The 17,500-nt window shown below is 36.5% G+C and overlaps 1 protein-coding gene across 1 annotated transcript; it reads left to right on the top strand.

The window, feature by feature from the left end:
- The first annotated feature begins 7,139 nt into the window (after positions 1-7,139).
- Positions 7,140-9,712, top strand: LOC105032456 (cytochrome P450 78A5). The gene is made up of 2 exons (XM_010906910.3): positions 7,140-8,156; positions 8,857-9,712. The coding sequence occupies exons 1-2, from the start codon at positions 7,194-7,196 to the stop codon at positions 9,475-9,477; spliced, it is 1,584 nt and encodes a 527-aa protein (XP_010905212.1). The 5' UTR covers positions 7,140-7,193; the 3' UTR covers positions 9,478-9,712.
- The last annotated feature ends 7,788 nt before the right edge of the window (positions 9,713-17,500 follow it).

The raw sequence follows: 17,500 nt of genomic DNA, 5'->3' as shown, positions 1-17,500 counted from the left end.
AAATGATAAAAAAAAAATGGAGCTCGACTAAGCTTAGAACATAGCCAAGTGCTGATATCTTTTCAAGATGCAGTAGTGGAATGTGGCCACCATCTGGTATAGAAAAAATGGGAAAGAATAAAACTAAGTTACTTTTTGTTTTGCTGATGTTAGAATGTTATCACCAAGTGATGCAAGCTTCGTGTTGTTAGGGGTCTTAGCATTGATAGGAAAAAAATGGCATGTTAAACCTGTGGGTGACAAACTGTTTGTTGTCATTATTGTCAGAATTTATAGTGCTGTTTGTTTTTATTACCAAGACTAAGGGAATTCCAGGACATATGGACATACCATGATCGTTTTAAAATTCAAGTCTGCAGCAAATTCTGTGCCTGTTGATTACAAGGATCCCTTGTCATTTGTAAAATGACTGTTTCGGGTAGAATTAGTGTTCTGAGAGTCGACAGGTTAGCAGTAGTTCCTTAATCTGCACAATAAATGGAATGAGGCTTGTTGATTTTACTGATATTTACCATCAAAAGTGAATTTTTTTTTATTAAAAAAAAAAAAAGGTGAGCTTGCCTGAGCTTAGGCTATTCAACATAACCAAATGCTGACATTGTTTCCAGATGCACTAGTTGAGTTGTGTTGGTGTTTGACCATGATCTGGTTAAGAAAAGATGTGAAAGGATGAAATTAATGTTCTTGTTTTGCTTATGTTAGAATGTTCTCACTAAGTAAGCTTTGTATTCTCAGTGGATCTTAGCATGGATAAGAATTAGGAACAAATGACAAGCTGACATAAAACATGTGGGAGACAAACTGTTTTTGTCATTATTGTCAGAATTTCTAGTTCTGTTTGTTTTTATTACTAAGACTACTTAAGGAATTCCAGGACATATGGACATACCTTGATGCTTTTAAAATTCAAGTTTGCAGTGAAGCATAGTTCTGTTCCTGTTGATTACAGGGATCCCTTGTCATGTGTGGAATGACTATGTCCAGTAGAATTAGTTTTCTGAGAGTTGACAGGTTAGCAGTAGTTCCTTGATATGCTTTATTGACAAAAATATATTTTCATCATGCCAACCACAACTTTAACTTGTAGAAATTGTCTTGCTACCGGCATTTGATTTGCGCCTTGAATTTATATGTTATGGATCTTATAAACATTTTCATGTTTGAGCAATTGTCAGTATGGATCATTCTGTGCTGTCAAAAGGATACGTAATGCGATAAAATTGCCATTTTACACAATGCAATAAAATTGGATTCTTAACATGATTGTGCTTTTGGCCTAGCTGGCTGGCTTCTTTCAGTCTCATTAGTGCGCTTTATCTTCAAGTAATGCTTTGATGAGGCATTGTGGTTCAAATCTTTTCCATTATAGTTGGATTTCTTCCCAATGACATGTCCAAGCTGCTGATGTTGGATATATGTTTTTTAGTTCTTCTAATAAACCGATGGATATGGCTGCAAACTATTCAAAGGAATATTGGATATCCTCATCCTATTCGCATCTGGTTGACTCAGATAAACATTGCATTTTAAAGATTCGAATCATCTCAATCATTGGCTTATCTAATTAGCCAGTGCTATCCTGTTTATGATCAGCTTTTGTCTTGGATATATGGTTCATCCATTCGCCTGAATACCGTTATTGCTTGCTAGATCATAATCTCCCACCACAGCTAGCTACCTTATTAAAACAACAGAGATATGCAGCCCTTTGAGAGGAAAGTGATAGCCATTACATATAGGCTTTCATCTATATGGTCCTGACTTTGGTGGAGCTGCTGCTTTCCCTTTTCGGTATGACACGCGTACCCTTCATGAATCGAGGACTCATTGGAATCATTAGTGACTAGAGGTCCCCATTGTTAGATCCTTTCTAAAAAGGTATATTAGGCCCCATCTCCAAACAGTGCTAGTATCTGTCGATATTCTTATCCTTGCTTATCTGTTGTCAGATAATCCTCTCCTGTCCTGTGACATAATGCTCAAGGGATTTAACTTTGGTCTCGAAGGAATTCAATAGAAATTAGTAGGTTAAACTAACTGATGCTACCGCCTTGAATGATTCAGGTAGCTTGTCTTTATGTCTTCTGATCTCTTTCAAGATTTATCATATATTGTAGTGATACTTGACCTTGCCAATTAGAGGAGGCATCAAGCATTTAGGCCCCACTACCATCAGTTGCTGCTTCCTTTGATTAGAATGAGGTGGTGGACAAGTGGTAACCACACAAGGCACTGAGGTGGTGGACAAATCATAACCACACAGGGCACTGTGCAGGACACCATGCTATTAGTGGAAATGAATCCCACCAAACCTCCAAATAAACTAATATGCATATTCTCTGCAGTTATACTAGTTTAAAGGCTTCGGTTAAACAAATCACCTCCCACTCAGAACTTTCATGTTCTTTATACCTGTCGCAAATGGTTCTCTTGGATAATTTAATCTGCTCCAAAGACGACCAACATGATCTCTTTAAGAAGAAAAACCTCCAATCAACCCCACTTAATAGCAGTACGATGATGATCGGCTAAAAGCTCTTTGTTTTTCATGCGATGATTTTTGATCTTTGTTGTGCATTCCTTTTTGTGCTTTGCATTAGCTTTAATGATATGATTTCTGGCGTCAATGGAAGATGCATGCATGAAGGTAAGTGTCCTGTTAAGTGTACTCCACCTTTCCCATTTCTCTATTTCTCCATATGAGCAATAATGAAGTACTGCTAATAAAATATATCAAGCGTAGCATATCAGGAGTCATCCATGATGGTCTTGTTTATTGCTGATGTCCTTGATAACCACCTGAAAGAGGGACATAACATGGGCTTGTTGCGGTCCCTTCACTTAAGATGGTGGGAGTGTTTAAAGTTAGGACTGGCTGGGCAACTTTGATTCATTTGATGCACAACATCTTTTCATTCAACCAAATGCTTGAAGAAGCAACCTGCACTGAATGGAGGTTGCTGATCAAAAGTTTTCAGAGGCAGTTGCACCCAACAATTACTTTTAAATTACCTAGATCCGAGTATCTGGCGATACACTATCCGAGTCTCGAATCTGGAGTCTCCACTTGCTAGATAGAGTATGACCACTGAAGCAACACCATGTTCACACTAATTATTTGTTCCAGTTCTGTTCAGTTGAAAGATAAGAGTGAGCAGAAGAACAATGTCCATATCTCTTTACTATATGTCATTGTTTTCCTTCAAACTATAGACTCTGATGTTGAAGGAGGCAAAGGAGAAAATGGGGCTAAAGGGGATGGGGAGAAAAGGCATTCTGGTACCATGGACAGTGAAAGAGAACATCAGAATCCAGCGGCGGCCAACTGGTTATCCTTGTTCTATGTTTTCCTGGAGCCATGTAGCACCCTGAAGACAATAAGGTTTGGCCACTTGTTTGTGTAGCTGTGGCTGCAGTACACTAGAATGGAAGCTTTTGGACATGATCCAAAAGCCAACTATTAGATGGAGACCAATCTATGTTCTACCATCCATTTTGGTGATCTCGTTTGTACCGGAGCCTTAAAGTTAATGGTGCAAATGGGTCCAATTTTGCTTGAACCATGACTGAATAGCTGATCCACTTAGAGAATCTTTGTACTTCTGGACCCACTAGTCTAGTTTTGGCACCAAACTAGGTTGGATTTGGACCTACATGATCCACTATTATCCTTGTGTCTAGCAATTGTCATCTTTTGTTAGAAGACTCCTTTGATTATGAATACAATTTTCTTAATATCCAGAGGACTTTATTTTTTTAATTAGGTTTAGTGATTAATACCTTTGTGGCTTTTAGAAATTGGAGAGTACAAGAATTAGCGTTTCCAGAACTTATATGGTCACCATAAATAAGTGGGAGGAAGAAGTGGTCTTTTGCTTTGTTTTTGGCAGTTGGCTTAATTGAGGACGGGGCATAAGGGCCATTATAACCGCTATTAACGGTTAATGGCTAGGACACTTATAAAACATTTATAATGGCCGACCAAACAAATCTGATGAGAAATTTAGGAGTAATGCCAGGATCAAGTGGCTGTCGGATATTTGTCTGTGATGATTGTTTTGGATTGATCTTGACATTTTATCGCATTGCTTGGATGGTCCGGATTCGGACTCCAAATCTCTTTTCGAAAAGCATTAACATTTTTTCTCTTTTAATTGTGGGATGCACCAAGCTCTAATCCACTAAGTTGGCTGGATACATTGTGATCTTATCTTCTATGCTTTCAATACTTTCAAGATGTCTGCATTAAGGTTTTAGCACTTGGAAACTTGATGGCAAATCCAAATATTTGGTTGGTTTGTGCAAAACATTTGGTATGTCAGTTTGGGTTGGACCAAGAAAACTTGGTTGAATGCCTTGTTGATGTAGATCCAGATTGTCACTAACCCAAGTGGAAACAACTTGAAATCAAATGCATTTTAGAATGTACAATTACGTGTAAAAGATGTCTAGCGATCAATACGAATCCGGTTACAAAATTGTATATTATATTCTACGTGCATTCTATGCATGCATTTAAGTTACTTGCTGGCTGTCCTTTTGGGCTATGACAATATAAAATCTAATTGTATTAGAAATACAAATCAAAGATAGGCGAGACTTATTTATCATTTAGAAGGTGTTCAGACATTATTTTGTGCATTTCCTTGTTTTGATTAAGCAATGGATATACAAATCTAAGCTAGTGCATTCATGTCCTTCTGTGATAACAATGACAGGAAAGATGAAATCTTCATTTCTACCATATTTCCTTGTTTTGATTAAGCAATGGATATTAGATATACAAATCTAAGCTAGTGCATTCATGTCCTTCTGTCATTACAATGACACGAAAGATGAAATCTCCATTTCTACCATTTTCTTTTCATTTCCTTCACTTTCACAAGAGCAACAGCAGTTTGTCATAACTATAGTACTTATGCACTTCCTTATGGGAGTTCATTGTTTTATAGTTTAGACACCCATATCGTTGATCATGTTCAATAATATCTAAATCATTAAAAAATTTTGAAAATGGTTATACCATATCATCACCCGAACAATTTGGCGGCACTAATATAATTATTAAGATACATATGCTAACAAATATAAAATAAATAAATAAATTTGATCATATAAATTTTCTTTCGTAAGACCATGATATATATATATATATATAATAGAAATGATTAGGCCTATAAATATTAAAGCTGGGTCACTCGTGGATGAAAATTTATTTGAAGTCCAGCATCATGCGCCGTAATTCTAGAGTTGACTGGCAATTGATGATAAATATATAAACAAGATGCTAATTAACTATCCCAAGATACAAGATTAATTAAGATCCATTTAATTAGAGTTGGAGTTGGCGTGGTGTCACCGGGAGGTAACCCCGCCACCGCCACCATGGAGGCCGTCATCAGCCAGCGTCACTTCCGCTTTAAAAAACAAGGGAACAAGAAGCACGAAAGAAGACACGTAGCCCTGGACACGTGGTGCCGGGGAGACGGCAAGGATCGCGCTCCTGTGTTGGTGGGCAAACACGTGTTCTGTGGTGGTTTTACGATTGGGCCCCTGTCTTTTGGCAAGTTACTGGCAATAGTCCGTTGATAAGATTGAGGGTTGGGTACGAATGGGAGGAGACCGGCCCACCCTTCGTTGGCTCTTGGTTTTAGTTAACCAGCACCAAATCTAACCAGCGATACGGGAGAAGGAAGACTTAGGAGTTGATGTGTCCCCTCTACCGTAATGCCGTTAAACCGCCGCACATTATGTACCGCCCATAAGATATTTCTCCACTTTAAAATATTCTCACGCTTCATGATATGCTGCTAAATGTGATGCTATTCATGATTAAAAAAAATTTGATGCGACGCTAGGTGGAAACTTAATTTCCTATATAACATTGACGCATGTAGGGTTCGAATTGAATCTTTCGTATAAAAAAATGATTGATCTTCTTTCATAATGTCAACTGTGAGATCATTCTCTATACAATTTTTAAAATATTTTAAATTTTATTATTCATCTACACATATCTCAAAATACTAATTGTGCAATCCAATGATGGATTTATAAAGATAAATCGTTCTTTCACATATTAAAAAAATATGAGAAATATATAAAAGATCTGTTGGTGGCTTTCAAATTTATTGTTAATGATACATGAATATCGAAATTAAATTTAATGTACACTCGCAAGTAATTTAATGATTCAAATAAAAAAAAAAAAGTAAAGGTTACCATAGGAGTGGTAATTAGATAAAATCAAGTCGATAAAAAATTCATCTATTCGAATATAATTTATTTATTAAATAATAAAAAAATTATATATGAATTTGATCTATTTATTAAACAAAGAATCTGATCCGATCAGTACAATTCATTTATTAAATAAATCATATTAGATTAAATAAATTAAAAAAATTAAATTATTTTTTTAATAAATTAAATAAATTTAAATAGGTTAGATAAGTTGATCGGATCATATTAGATAAGTTTGAAATAAATTAAATAAATTTTTAATAAATTATATAAATTTTAAAAAAATTAAATAGTCCGGATCTAATTTAATTATTAAACAGATCAAATATATAAATCTGAATCAAATAAACAGATTTAGGTAAATTAATTTGTTTATAATTTAAATTTATTTATTGTAAAATTAAATCATTCATGGGTCGGATGTCAAGTCAGATAATAAATTATGATCGTTAGCTGACCATCAATCATATCACTGCTCAGTTTCCCAATCGTACATATAATTTTATGATTTTTTAAAAAAATTTTGTCGACGTCCCATCTTGTTATATCTTTTAAGACATTATTGCACTAACAAATTATACGATGGTGCTAGTTATAATCCAGATACTCATTTGACAAGTCCAATCAGTACAAAGGATTTTGATTCGAAAATACATGACAATTTCAAATTATCCTGCGGCCCATTGGTTGGTGAAAATTTTATGGCCATGGTGAGATCTATGCACTCCACGCGCGAAAAGGTACGGGCCCACGTGGCGTCTTGATAGCAATTATCTTGGTCCCGGGGCCCATTACCAGATCAGAGGAGAGATTAAAAAGCTTTTCAGTTCCGGCTTTGTCCAACCAAAACGCTCTCCTCTCCCTATAAGTAGGGAGTGGAGTAGTGCCTTCCCCTGCCACGCTCTACATTTGACACTAAACAAACTCCAAAACATCTTGTGCTCCTTCCAATGGTTCCTCAAATGAGAATCCACTGGATGACCAGCCTCTTCTTACTCATCTTATGCCTTGCGGCTCGCAACCAAGCTCCATGGCACTTCCTCTTCCTTCTCTTCACCCTCTCCTTCATTCTACCACTCTTCTTGACCACCTGGCTTGTTCCTAGTGGCTTTGCATGGCACAAGTACTCAGGGAATGGTCCGATAGCCCCCGGGCCGATCGGGTGGCCGTTGCTCGGCAGCCTCCCTCTCATGGGTCCTCTTGCCCACCGCAAGCTATCCGACCTATCGAAATCTCACCATGCGAGCCGCCTCATGGCCCTCAGCTTTGGTGCAACGCCGGTGGTGATCAGCAGCCACCCTGACACTGCCAGGGAGATCCTGTGCAGCGCAGCATTCGGAGACCGGCCGACTAAGGTGTCGGCCAGGCTCCTCATGTTCGAACGGGCCATCGGGTTCGCTCCCTCCGGCGATTACTGGCGGCACCTCCGCCGCATCGCCGCCAACAACATGTTCTCCCCTCGGAGGATTGCAGCCTTGGAGAGCCTCCGGCATCGAGTGGCCGACGGCATGATACATAGAGTGTCTAAAGAGATGGAGAGGAGAGGGATGGTGGTCTTGAGGGGAGTGTTGCAGAAGGGCTCCTTGGAGAGTATCGTGGGGAGTGTGTTTGGGAAGTCACCTGGGGAATTGGAGGAGGGGAAAGAGTTCATGGAGATGGTTAGGGAAGGGTATGAGTTGATAGGGAAGTTTAACTTGGAGGATTACTTTTCATTAGGTGGTCTCTTGGATTTCTCTGGGGTGGGAAGAAGGTGCGAGCAACTGACTGTTAGGGTTAAAGCTCTCATTGGTAAAATTGTGGAAGAGAGGAGAAGACAGGGTGACTTCTGCAAGCAAGATGACTTTCTAAGCTTGCTGCTTGCTTTGCCAAAGGAAGAGAGCCTCAGTGATTCGGATATAATAGCAGTTCTTTGGGTGAGTAATCTCTCTTTCTTGTATCCTTTATATAGTTCTCTGTGGAATGTTCACCTGCTATTTCTGCACCAGCGAGTTTTTTCTCAGGAAAAATTTCTTTTCTTGTGAATACTAAGATACTTCGGCCTCTTGGCTGGGACAAAGACCTTAAATAATTTACTTTGGAAGTGGCCTAAATATCCACTATAGGCTTCAGACTCAAGGAGGCAGATAGCTCCCTAGTTCCACTTTGTCCGGAATGAGATTTGACAAGTGATGTTCGGTGCCAACAGGGCAATTGATTCCCACCTAATCTTTTCTTAATTAGTTAGACAATCATAAGGGTGCATATGAGCCTGAGAACCCTTTTGTACCTGATCTGAGTCCAAAATTTTGACCTATGGATCTGGTTTGGGTGGTATACCTTTATCCTCGTCATAAAACGAGTTCCAACTTGGACCTGATTCAAAACAAACTCAAAAATCTAGTCCATTACCATACAACCTAATGAGTCTTACCTAAACTAGTTCGGTAAATGGGTGATATAATTTCTAAACACAGATATGCTTTAGGATTCAAACTCTATCCGACTCATTTGCACCTCTGAGTTATCAAACCTTTCTTCGGTATACGAAATAGTAGACTTGACTAACTGAATTCTTATGAAATCGCGGATCAGACTACGATGGATTGTTTTGATGGATTTCATTGTCTTGAGCAGGAAATGATATTTCGAGGAACAGATGTAGTTGCCATCCTCTTGGAATGGATCATGGCAAGAATGGTTTTACACCCTCGCATCCAAGCCAAGGCCCAACGAGAGCTCGACGCCTTCGTCGGTGGCCGACCTGTGCAAGATTCCGACATGTCGAATCTCCGGTATCTTCAAGCCATTGTCAAGGAGGTCCTACGATTGCATCCACCTGGGCCACTCCTCTCATGGGCAAGGCTGGCCATTCGGGATGTCCACGTGGACAAGTTCTTCATTCCGGCAGGGACAACGGCCATGGTGAACATGTGGGCGATCACTCATGATGGATCCATATGGAAGGATCCGTGGGCCTTTAAACCTGAGAGGTTCCTCCAAGAGGATGTGGGCATACTAGGTTCGGACCTAAGGCTCTCACCATTTGGATCCGGCCGGAGGGTGTGTCCAGGGAGGGCTTTGGGCTTGACCACGGTGCACTTGTGGCTCGCACGTCTTCTGCAACAATATAATTGGACTGCTACCAGTTTGCCGGTGCAGCTGTCGGAGTGCCTGCGCCTTTCGCTCGAGATGAAGAAGCCATTGGTTTGTCGGGCTGTCCTGCGAGATCTTGCAATGGAGGCAAATCATGCTTGATCTCTTGTAGCAATATAATAGAGATGGAGTTGCACGATGTGTTTTATTGTATTTATTGTCCAAAGTGGTATTTGAACTAGGTTTCCAGTGAGTCTTAAACTTGAATAATGTGTAGACTCCTATGTTAACCTTTCAAGTGATATAGGGAATGGAAAGCTAAGATGCATCTCTCTTTCTTATATTTGTTGTAGTGTAGCTCTCTCCATGTATAAGGAATGAATAACTAAGGTGCATCCTTCTCTTGTTTCTATTTGCAATAGTGTAGATCTCTCCATCTCGGCTCTCCACAAAGCTAATCATGTGCTTAGTTATGCCACTAAGGTGGGTAAATCAATATGTCTCACATGTTATTTATACTGGTGCACAGACTACATTAAAAAAAATAATAATAACAACTAATACAAATTATGCTAACAAAAGAAAATGATACAAAATTATACTAATAAAGAAAAATGCTATGGGATCATGTTACTAAGAAAATTATTATAGGTCGATATGTGATCTCTAAAATTATACTAACGCTCCCCCTCAAATTCAAGGTAGCGTTATAAGTGCCAATTTGAGTTTGAAAATTATTATTTTTTGATACATAAAAATATCATAGAAAAAAATTTCGATGCTCAACAAGAAAGCAGTTGAAGGCCAATGACCCTTATGAATAAAAAAGCCATATGAGAGAAAAATGATGCTCAACATAAAGACGATCGAAAGCGGATGATTCTTGTGGACAAAAATACTACAGAAGAAAAAGTTAGTGCTCAAATAAAAGATAGCCAAATGATAATCTTTGCAGACAAAAATACCATAGAAGAAAAGGAAAAGGACTCAAATTGAGCGGCAAAAGTACCAAAGATAAAAAAAAAAATCATAAAAAAGAAAAATGCTTCAAACTGGGTGGTGACGGATCCACAGGTAGAAAAATATTCAAACAAAAAGAAACAACCTCAAACTGAATAACAAAGGAGCCAAAGATAAAATGCCTAAAGAAAAAAAAAAAAGATCTTAAATTGGACAGTGAAGGAGCCAGAGGTAGAAAGACACCCAAAAATTAAAGAAGAAAAATACCTTAAACTGGGTGATGAGTGAGCCATAAGTAGAAAAACATCCAAACAGAAGGAAAATTCTTTTTATGAACCATAGATAGAAAAACATCCAAACAGAAAGAAAATTCATTTTTTCCTTCTGGGCATTTTTCTACTCTAATACCATATTAAAATATTTGCGGAAGAAGAGAAAAATAAGAGAGAGAGAGAGAGAGAGAGAGAGAGAGAAAATTTTATCATCTTTGTTTCAATTTCATTCAATATATCCTAGATTATTTATACTAGTATACAGACTACATAAAAAGAAAATAATAATAACTGATATAGAATCATACTGATAAAGAAAAATGATACATACTTATACTAACAAATAAAAATACCATGAAGTTATGTTAACAAGGAAATTATCAAAGATTTTTTTTGATGAAAAGGAAATTATCAGAGATTGATATGCAATCTTTAAAATCATGCTAATACAAAATCATTCAAGCTCCTTTATTCATCCACTAGATAGATCTCCAAGTGGTTATTATGTGATCTAACGGTGCATTCACATAAAAAAAAAATCATTCTTTTGCATGAAAGGTACAACCGCTCCAACTTAAGGGATCGAGGGTCAATGGGGTCTCCTATAAAAAGAAGTTTTTGTGCCCTAACCAACCAATATTTTTAGGGTTAGTTGTCTGCTTTTCATGTTAGTTTAGCATTGCTCTTTTGATTGTCGATGGCTCTTTTCATCACACTTGTAAGAGAAACCTTCTCCGTGGATAACATACTTAACCTTCTTGATATGCATTGAGCATAAGTGATTGGTTCATAGGCCAAATATTCCAGTAGGTTGACTTTTTAAAAATGCCTGAATAAACCTAGTGAATTGATGGTCTACGAGTACCTTATTTTAGGCTAGTGGCTTCTCCTTGTAGGAGAAGATAAACATAACACTAAAGGCAGGGAAAACAAAAGTACTCATGATCCAGAGTAATTGGCGCAGATGATTGGATCAAGCTCACAAAGTGGCAGCAAAACACTACTCATCACCTCAACGTGTGGCCTTTTTTTTTTTAAAAAAAAAAAATTCTTGATACGGTCTCAGCATATGGCTTACTCTAGTACATTCTCCTATCAAACATACCACATTTCCATTGGAGGGTTTCGCTTTTCACTAGTTCCTAATCTACCAACTTCTATATTTAATGATTAACTTTGGCAGGCTTAGGACATTTGTCCCCCAAAAATCACGGCTTTAGTAGATCTAGTTCCTTTCTTTTTGCACTCCAAATCCACATTATTAGACGACTTTATTGTCCTTTCTGATGCCATGATACATGCAGCCAAGCATTTACAATCCATGTCCTATGTTTGCCTTTAAAGCCAACTTTAAACCCCAACACTTATCCAGGTGTTCATCTTTCTCATCCTTCTTTTTTAACTGTAGGTCCTTGTCGTCATATTCTATGGCTACATCTAAGTTGGCATGGTTCAAATCATAAATAAAATTGATTTGAGCCTAGGATTTTTGCCCAAAGGCAATTAAATACTGTTGATATTTTGGAGGGAATTAAAAACTCAAAATTCTCTCCAACCAATTTTCAACCAAATTTCTAACTCTTTGAAGTGTTTAATTAGTCCCATATTGGATAGAAGAAAAGTTAGGAAAGGGTTTATATTGAAAATCCTTCCTTTGGACCTTTTGAACTTTTGGGATGAATCTCACATGCACGCACGACCCAACTCAGCTCGCATGCATGTGATCGCTCTGTGGCGAGGCCCATATTTTATTTTTCATCTATTTATTTTTTTTTAAGGATTATTATCATGTTTTCTTATTTAATTCGAGATAAATATCGTATTATAGTTTTTCCCATTGATTTTCTATCTATTGGATTTTTGCCCGTTGGTTTTATACCCATTAGACCGATTAATGATTTTCTATCCATTGGACATGTTAATTATGTGATTAATATTTTTTAACATTAGATTATCCCAAATGGCTAGTTCTTGGGTCTATAAATTGGACCTTTTGTTAGGAGTTCGGGTAAGCAAGAAAAGACTCTCTCCGCTTTTAACCTAATTTCTCTTCTCCTTTAAACTTTCTTCTTCCAAGCATTCTTAATCAATTTCTTTGGTCTTTCATCTGCTGGGTTAAAGCTCTCTATCATTCTCTTCACGATCGTGCCAGCAGGAGGTCATCAATTATATTTTGGGACACAATTTTTGAGTTTGATCCTGTACGAGGGTCCAAAATCGTCTTAGGATAGCGCATTATACGTTTTCGATCTATAAGTTTTTAGTTTAATCTAATATTAATTTTATAATAGATTTTGATTGTTAATTCAATTGGATCACAATCTGCTTTCATGAGAGATGAATTTTATTACGTAATCTAAGGTGAATACTTGTTTCGATTATGATTTAATTACTAACAATACATCAAATATCTTAGCATAATATTTATCTCATTTATCAAATCTTATATAATTAGTTATGTTAATTATAGTGTTTGTTTTTAAAATTTTTTACATATTAGTCAGTTTAAATTTATTAGCTCTAAAAAAACTTAAATTTCTGTTTATAGAATAGAATATTAGCTCTACATTATATTTATCATTTTCTATCAATAGAGAAAATAATAATAATAATAATAAATATATATTTATCTTTACAAATAGATCGATGATATGGAATTACTCAAAAAATTAAATATATTCTTTTTGCAACTTTTATCTCTCTCAATCTTATTCCTTAGATTTTTTTTTAAATATTTTTTCTTGGGTTCTAAAGACTTATCTAGTCTTAAGCCTAATAGATTCAATGGAAAAGATTTTCTTAGATAGCAAGAATAATTAGAAGCTTGGTTGATATCTCTAGATTTGTTATCGGCTCTAGAAAAAAATACTTCCTTTCAAATCATCCTCCTCTATCACAGATTCTAAACCTTCTGAAAAAATAAATTATCATTATAGGTTTAGAATTCTTAGTTACCTATCAGTTTAATTATATGATATATATAGAAAATACAAAATCTTTAAAGAACTCTGGCAAGCTTTAGAAGAAACCTATATCCGAGATAATAAGGAGGCTATGAGGTTCACTATTTCTCACTTCCATAGTTTTAAAATGGTGGACAACATGTCCATCAATGATCAGATTCTCCAATTCCAAAATCTAATCCAAAAGATCCATAGAGGGGGATCTATCCTTGATGAAATCTATCAAGTATCATACTTGATAGATAAACTTCTACTCTCTTGATCTCAATTTGCTCGTGATCTTAAAAGATCCCAGTCTTCTCTCACTCTTAGATCTGTTCTTCAATCCATTAGGATAGAAGATCAATTTAGGCTTAGAAAAATTCAAAAAACTCAAGAAAACCAGCTTAAATTCAAGGTCAATCTTGCTGAATCCCAAAATCCAAGTCCGAATCCTAAGGGTTAAAATTATGGAGGTCAAAATCCAAATTTCAAAGCCAAAAGAAAGAATTTCAAAGAAAAGGGGAAACCAGGTATCAAAATCAAAAGCCTAGACCTAACAATCAAATTCAAAAATATAAGGGACAAGATGGTTGGAGATTCTGCTTGGTCTGTGGTTGAGATAATCATCTCATATCTCAATATTTTTACCAAAAAAAGCAGATGGTTGTCCACAAAAAAAAGAATACAAAGAATCAAAACCAACCTAGACATCAGATTAACATGATTGACGGAGAAACATCATCCTTTAAGTCAGTTTCTTTTACCCCTTCTATCAATTTAACCTATTTAGATTCAAAATGGTGGTTAGATATCAGAGCCAACATCCATGTCGGTACTGATAGGTCTTGATTTTCCTTATATCAAGAATCAAGCAGAGAAAGTATAATCATGGGTGACAGGATAGTTGACAAAGTACTAGGAAGAGAAATAGTTAATCTAAAGTTTAATTCAAGAAAGACATTAACTTTTTGAATTGTGCAGCATGTACCGACTATAAAAAAAAAACTTGCTAAGTAGTTTTCTATTTATTCAGTTAGATTTTAAGGTTGTCTTAGAGTCCAATAAAATTGTAATTTCTAAAGGAGATGTATTTATTGAAAAGGACTTTGTGTCCAAAAAATTGTTCAAATTGAATGTAATATCTTCTCCCAAAATTAATAAAAATTTAATTAGTTCTTCTACATCTTTTGTGTCAAATTTTGAATCTTGTGATACTTGGCGTAGGAAGATGGGGTCAGATCAATTAAGAAAATATCTAATCTTAATCTAATTCCAAAATTCAACATCAAACATAATTATAAATATAAAAGCTCTGAAAATATCTCTTAACACTTTTGTTCTCAGGAATAAAAAGGCTTCTCAATGGCAAGGAGATGTGTGTGATAAAATCATGTAATTGTTCTGGGCACAACAATGGTGACTGAATGACATAGAAATTTGCAAGTAGTAATCAAATCATCATCAGTAGATAAACAAGGATTAGGCAGCAACATAAGCTCAATCGAAAAAGATACATATAATGTGACTAAGGTTGCAAGCTACTAATGAGATCATAAGTATCCATGATAATTACATGGCGTACTAGATACATCCAGGACTCCACCTGCAAAAGAAAAACTAAAAAATATGTTAGATCTTGCCTCTTAGTGCACTCCTTATTTTTTTTAAAGATATCCCTTAATTTTTTATTCCATTTTTTTTTCCAATTTTTCCTTTACCTTTTTCCCCAAATTTCTTCTTCTTTTTTTCCTTTTTTTTCTTTGTTCCATATTGTGTATAAATCTTTTTTCCTATGTCAATTGTCCAACTTTTTTGCCCAAGATAACTTTTGTATACAACATAGAATATATATACAAGAGGTTTCCTTTTGTTTGGGTAATATAACCCAGACCATACTTACCATCAGTAGAGGGAACAACCAAGCACATGAGGGGGGCACCAAACAGTCGAACCTAGCTTCCAGATTGGTACTAAAGATCCACTTCCAACTGTGCGCTACTCTTTTAAGAAGACCAATAGAAAGAATACTTGCATCTCTCTTTTTTTTTTTTTCAATAAGAAGCTTTTTTTGGGTAGAAATTCAATACGAAGCTTTGATACCACACCTTGTATGTCGATCTAAACCATATGAGTGAAGAAACAGAAAACATCTTGATTTCATACTCATCCCCTTATTTTTAATCTTTCTTATCTCATCCAAACCATAAATATCCGTATTGATATCATATGCCTCAACATAGCTGTAGCTAATGTTAACATCAGCAAATATGTATTGGGAGTCGATGCAAACATGGCAATTGAGGATCCAAGTTAGAGATAACAGGTTGCCCACCGGCCAAAATAAGCTTACAAAAATCAAACCCTGCAAGTATAAATCAAAACACCATGTTAGCAAGGATAAGATAAAGACCACTCTTCATTCTGTAGCTCCAAGCATGGCCTCTCAGCTATATAATCCCCTTGGTACATGATGTGCTGGTCTATTTGCAAGAATTCAATATTCCAATGCATAAAACATCCATAAGTCATTTCCTACATCCCAGATTGGAAGAAAATAGCAACCAGAGCAGTAACATCTGAAATAAAGCACAAAAGAGCTAGATAATGATACCAAAGGAGAGTAATGAAAAAAATACGTCCAATCCCCCCATTGAGCTTATCTAACAGATTGGATCCCATTAGCATCAGCTTGCAAAAAATAATTACAATCAAAATCCAGGGTATAATTCTCTTTTGTCCACTTAAAATCTCCCTAAAGAGCCAAACAGACGATATAATCAACAACTTGATTAGCCTCACGGAAGGTATGTGTAATCTTGCAGTATCGCAAAGTATTTTTTCATTGATTTATATCCTTAAAAAGGGGATGTGACTAAATATTTGTATCTTCGAATCATTCAGCCACGATACCATGGTAGCCGAATCTCCTTCAATCCATATATGAGTGGCATGGAGTTCGAATAGAGCAATGCGAACTCCAAGCCACGCAGCAAGTAACTCAGCAAATGGAACTGAGAGGTCAGGAAGAAGTTTTCCACCTACCCTCAACAACAATTAATATAATGCATCCTTATTTCTAATCATATAACTAGCTAGCCACAGCTTGATCAGAGGTTATAGAAGCATCAAAATTGACTTTCAAAACTCCAATGAAAGGAGGTAGCCAATACACTGGGCGGGGAGAATCTTTTTAGTTGTGGCTATCCCAGTACCTACATAGAGCTTGCAAGTATCTCACAAGAGTGTTACCTGAATCAGCAGCAAATATAGATAACAACAAATAGCTTGCATCAGCATCGTATTCTTATCATTAAAAATATAGTCATTTCGAGCCCTCTACAACAATCAAGCCACTAGTGATTTCTGTTCATTCTCTGTCAGCGCATTGGATAAGAAATCCATCAATTAATATCGGTATAGAATGAGAATAGAAGTTCACTTGGTGCATGTAGCGAAGTTTCTCCCAATAATTCTGTAACACTCTTCTTGATTGGGACATAAAATCACAGAATCTGTCCTCAACTGAAATGATATGACAATGGCCTAACAAGACTTTATTTGGCAACCTATCCCGAGCTAATCTCCAAAGAAAAGTTTTAACCCGAGGAGGAACTTTTAGAGACCAAATCCAGCCACACCTAACTCGAGCATCTTGAGTATTAGATAAGGACAATGTAGTCATATCCGGTTAGGAGACATGAACAAGCTTAGAAGGACCCCACACCAAAGTATCGGTCCATACACCTTAAGCAAGGGGGATAGCAGCTATAATTCTAACCAAATCCATAGAAAAAATGTGGGTCAATCAACGAAGATCCCATTTTCTATCCATATTAATGTGGGTCAGCAACTTGCAAATTAAAGCCAAATGTATCCATATTAATGAACGTAGGCCAAGCAATCAAAGGGATCCAAGGGTCAATATTGATGTTAATGAACGAACCCAACCCAATAAGCCACTGAAATTGGAACTGAACATACGGCCTAACTGAACAAATCTTCTTCCAG

The sequence above is a fragment of the Elaeis guineensis genome, chromosome 1 (assembly GCF_000442705.2).
Source record: "Elaeis guineensis isolate ETL-2024a chromosome 1, EG11, whole genome shotgun sequence".
Lineage (NCBI taxonomy): Eukaryota > Viridiplantae > Streptophyta > Magnoliopsida > Arecales > Arecaceae > Elaeis > Elaeis guineensis.
This window is presented reverse-complemented; position numbering and strand designations above follow the sequence as displayed.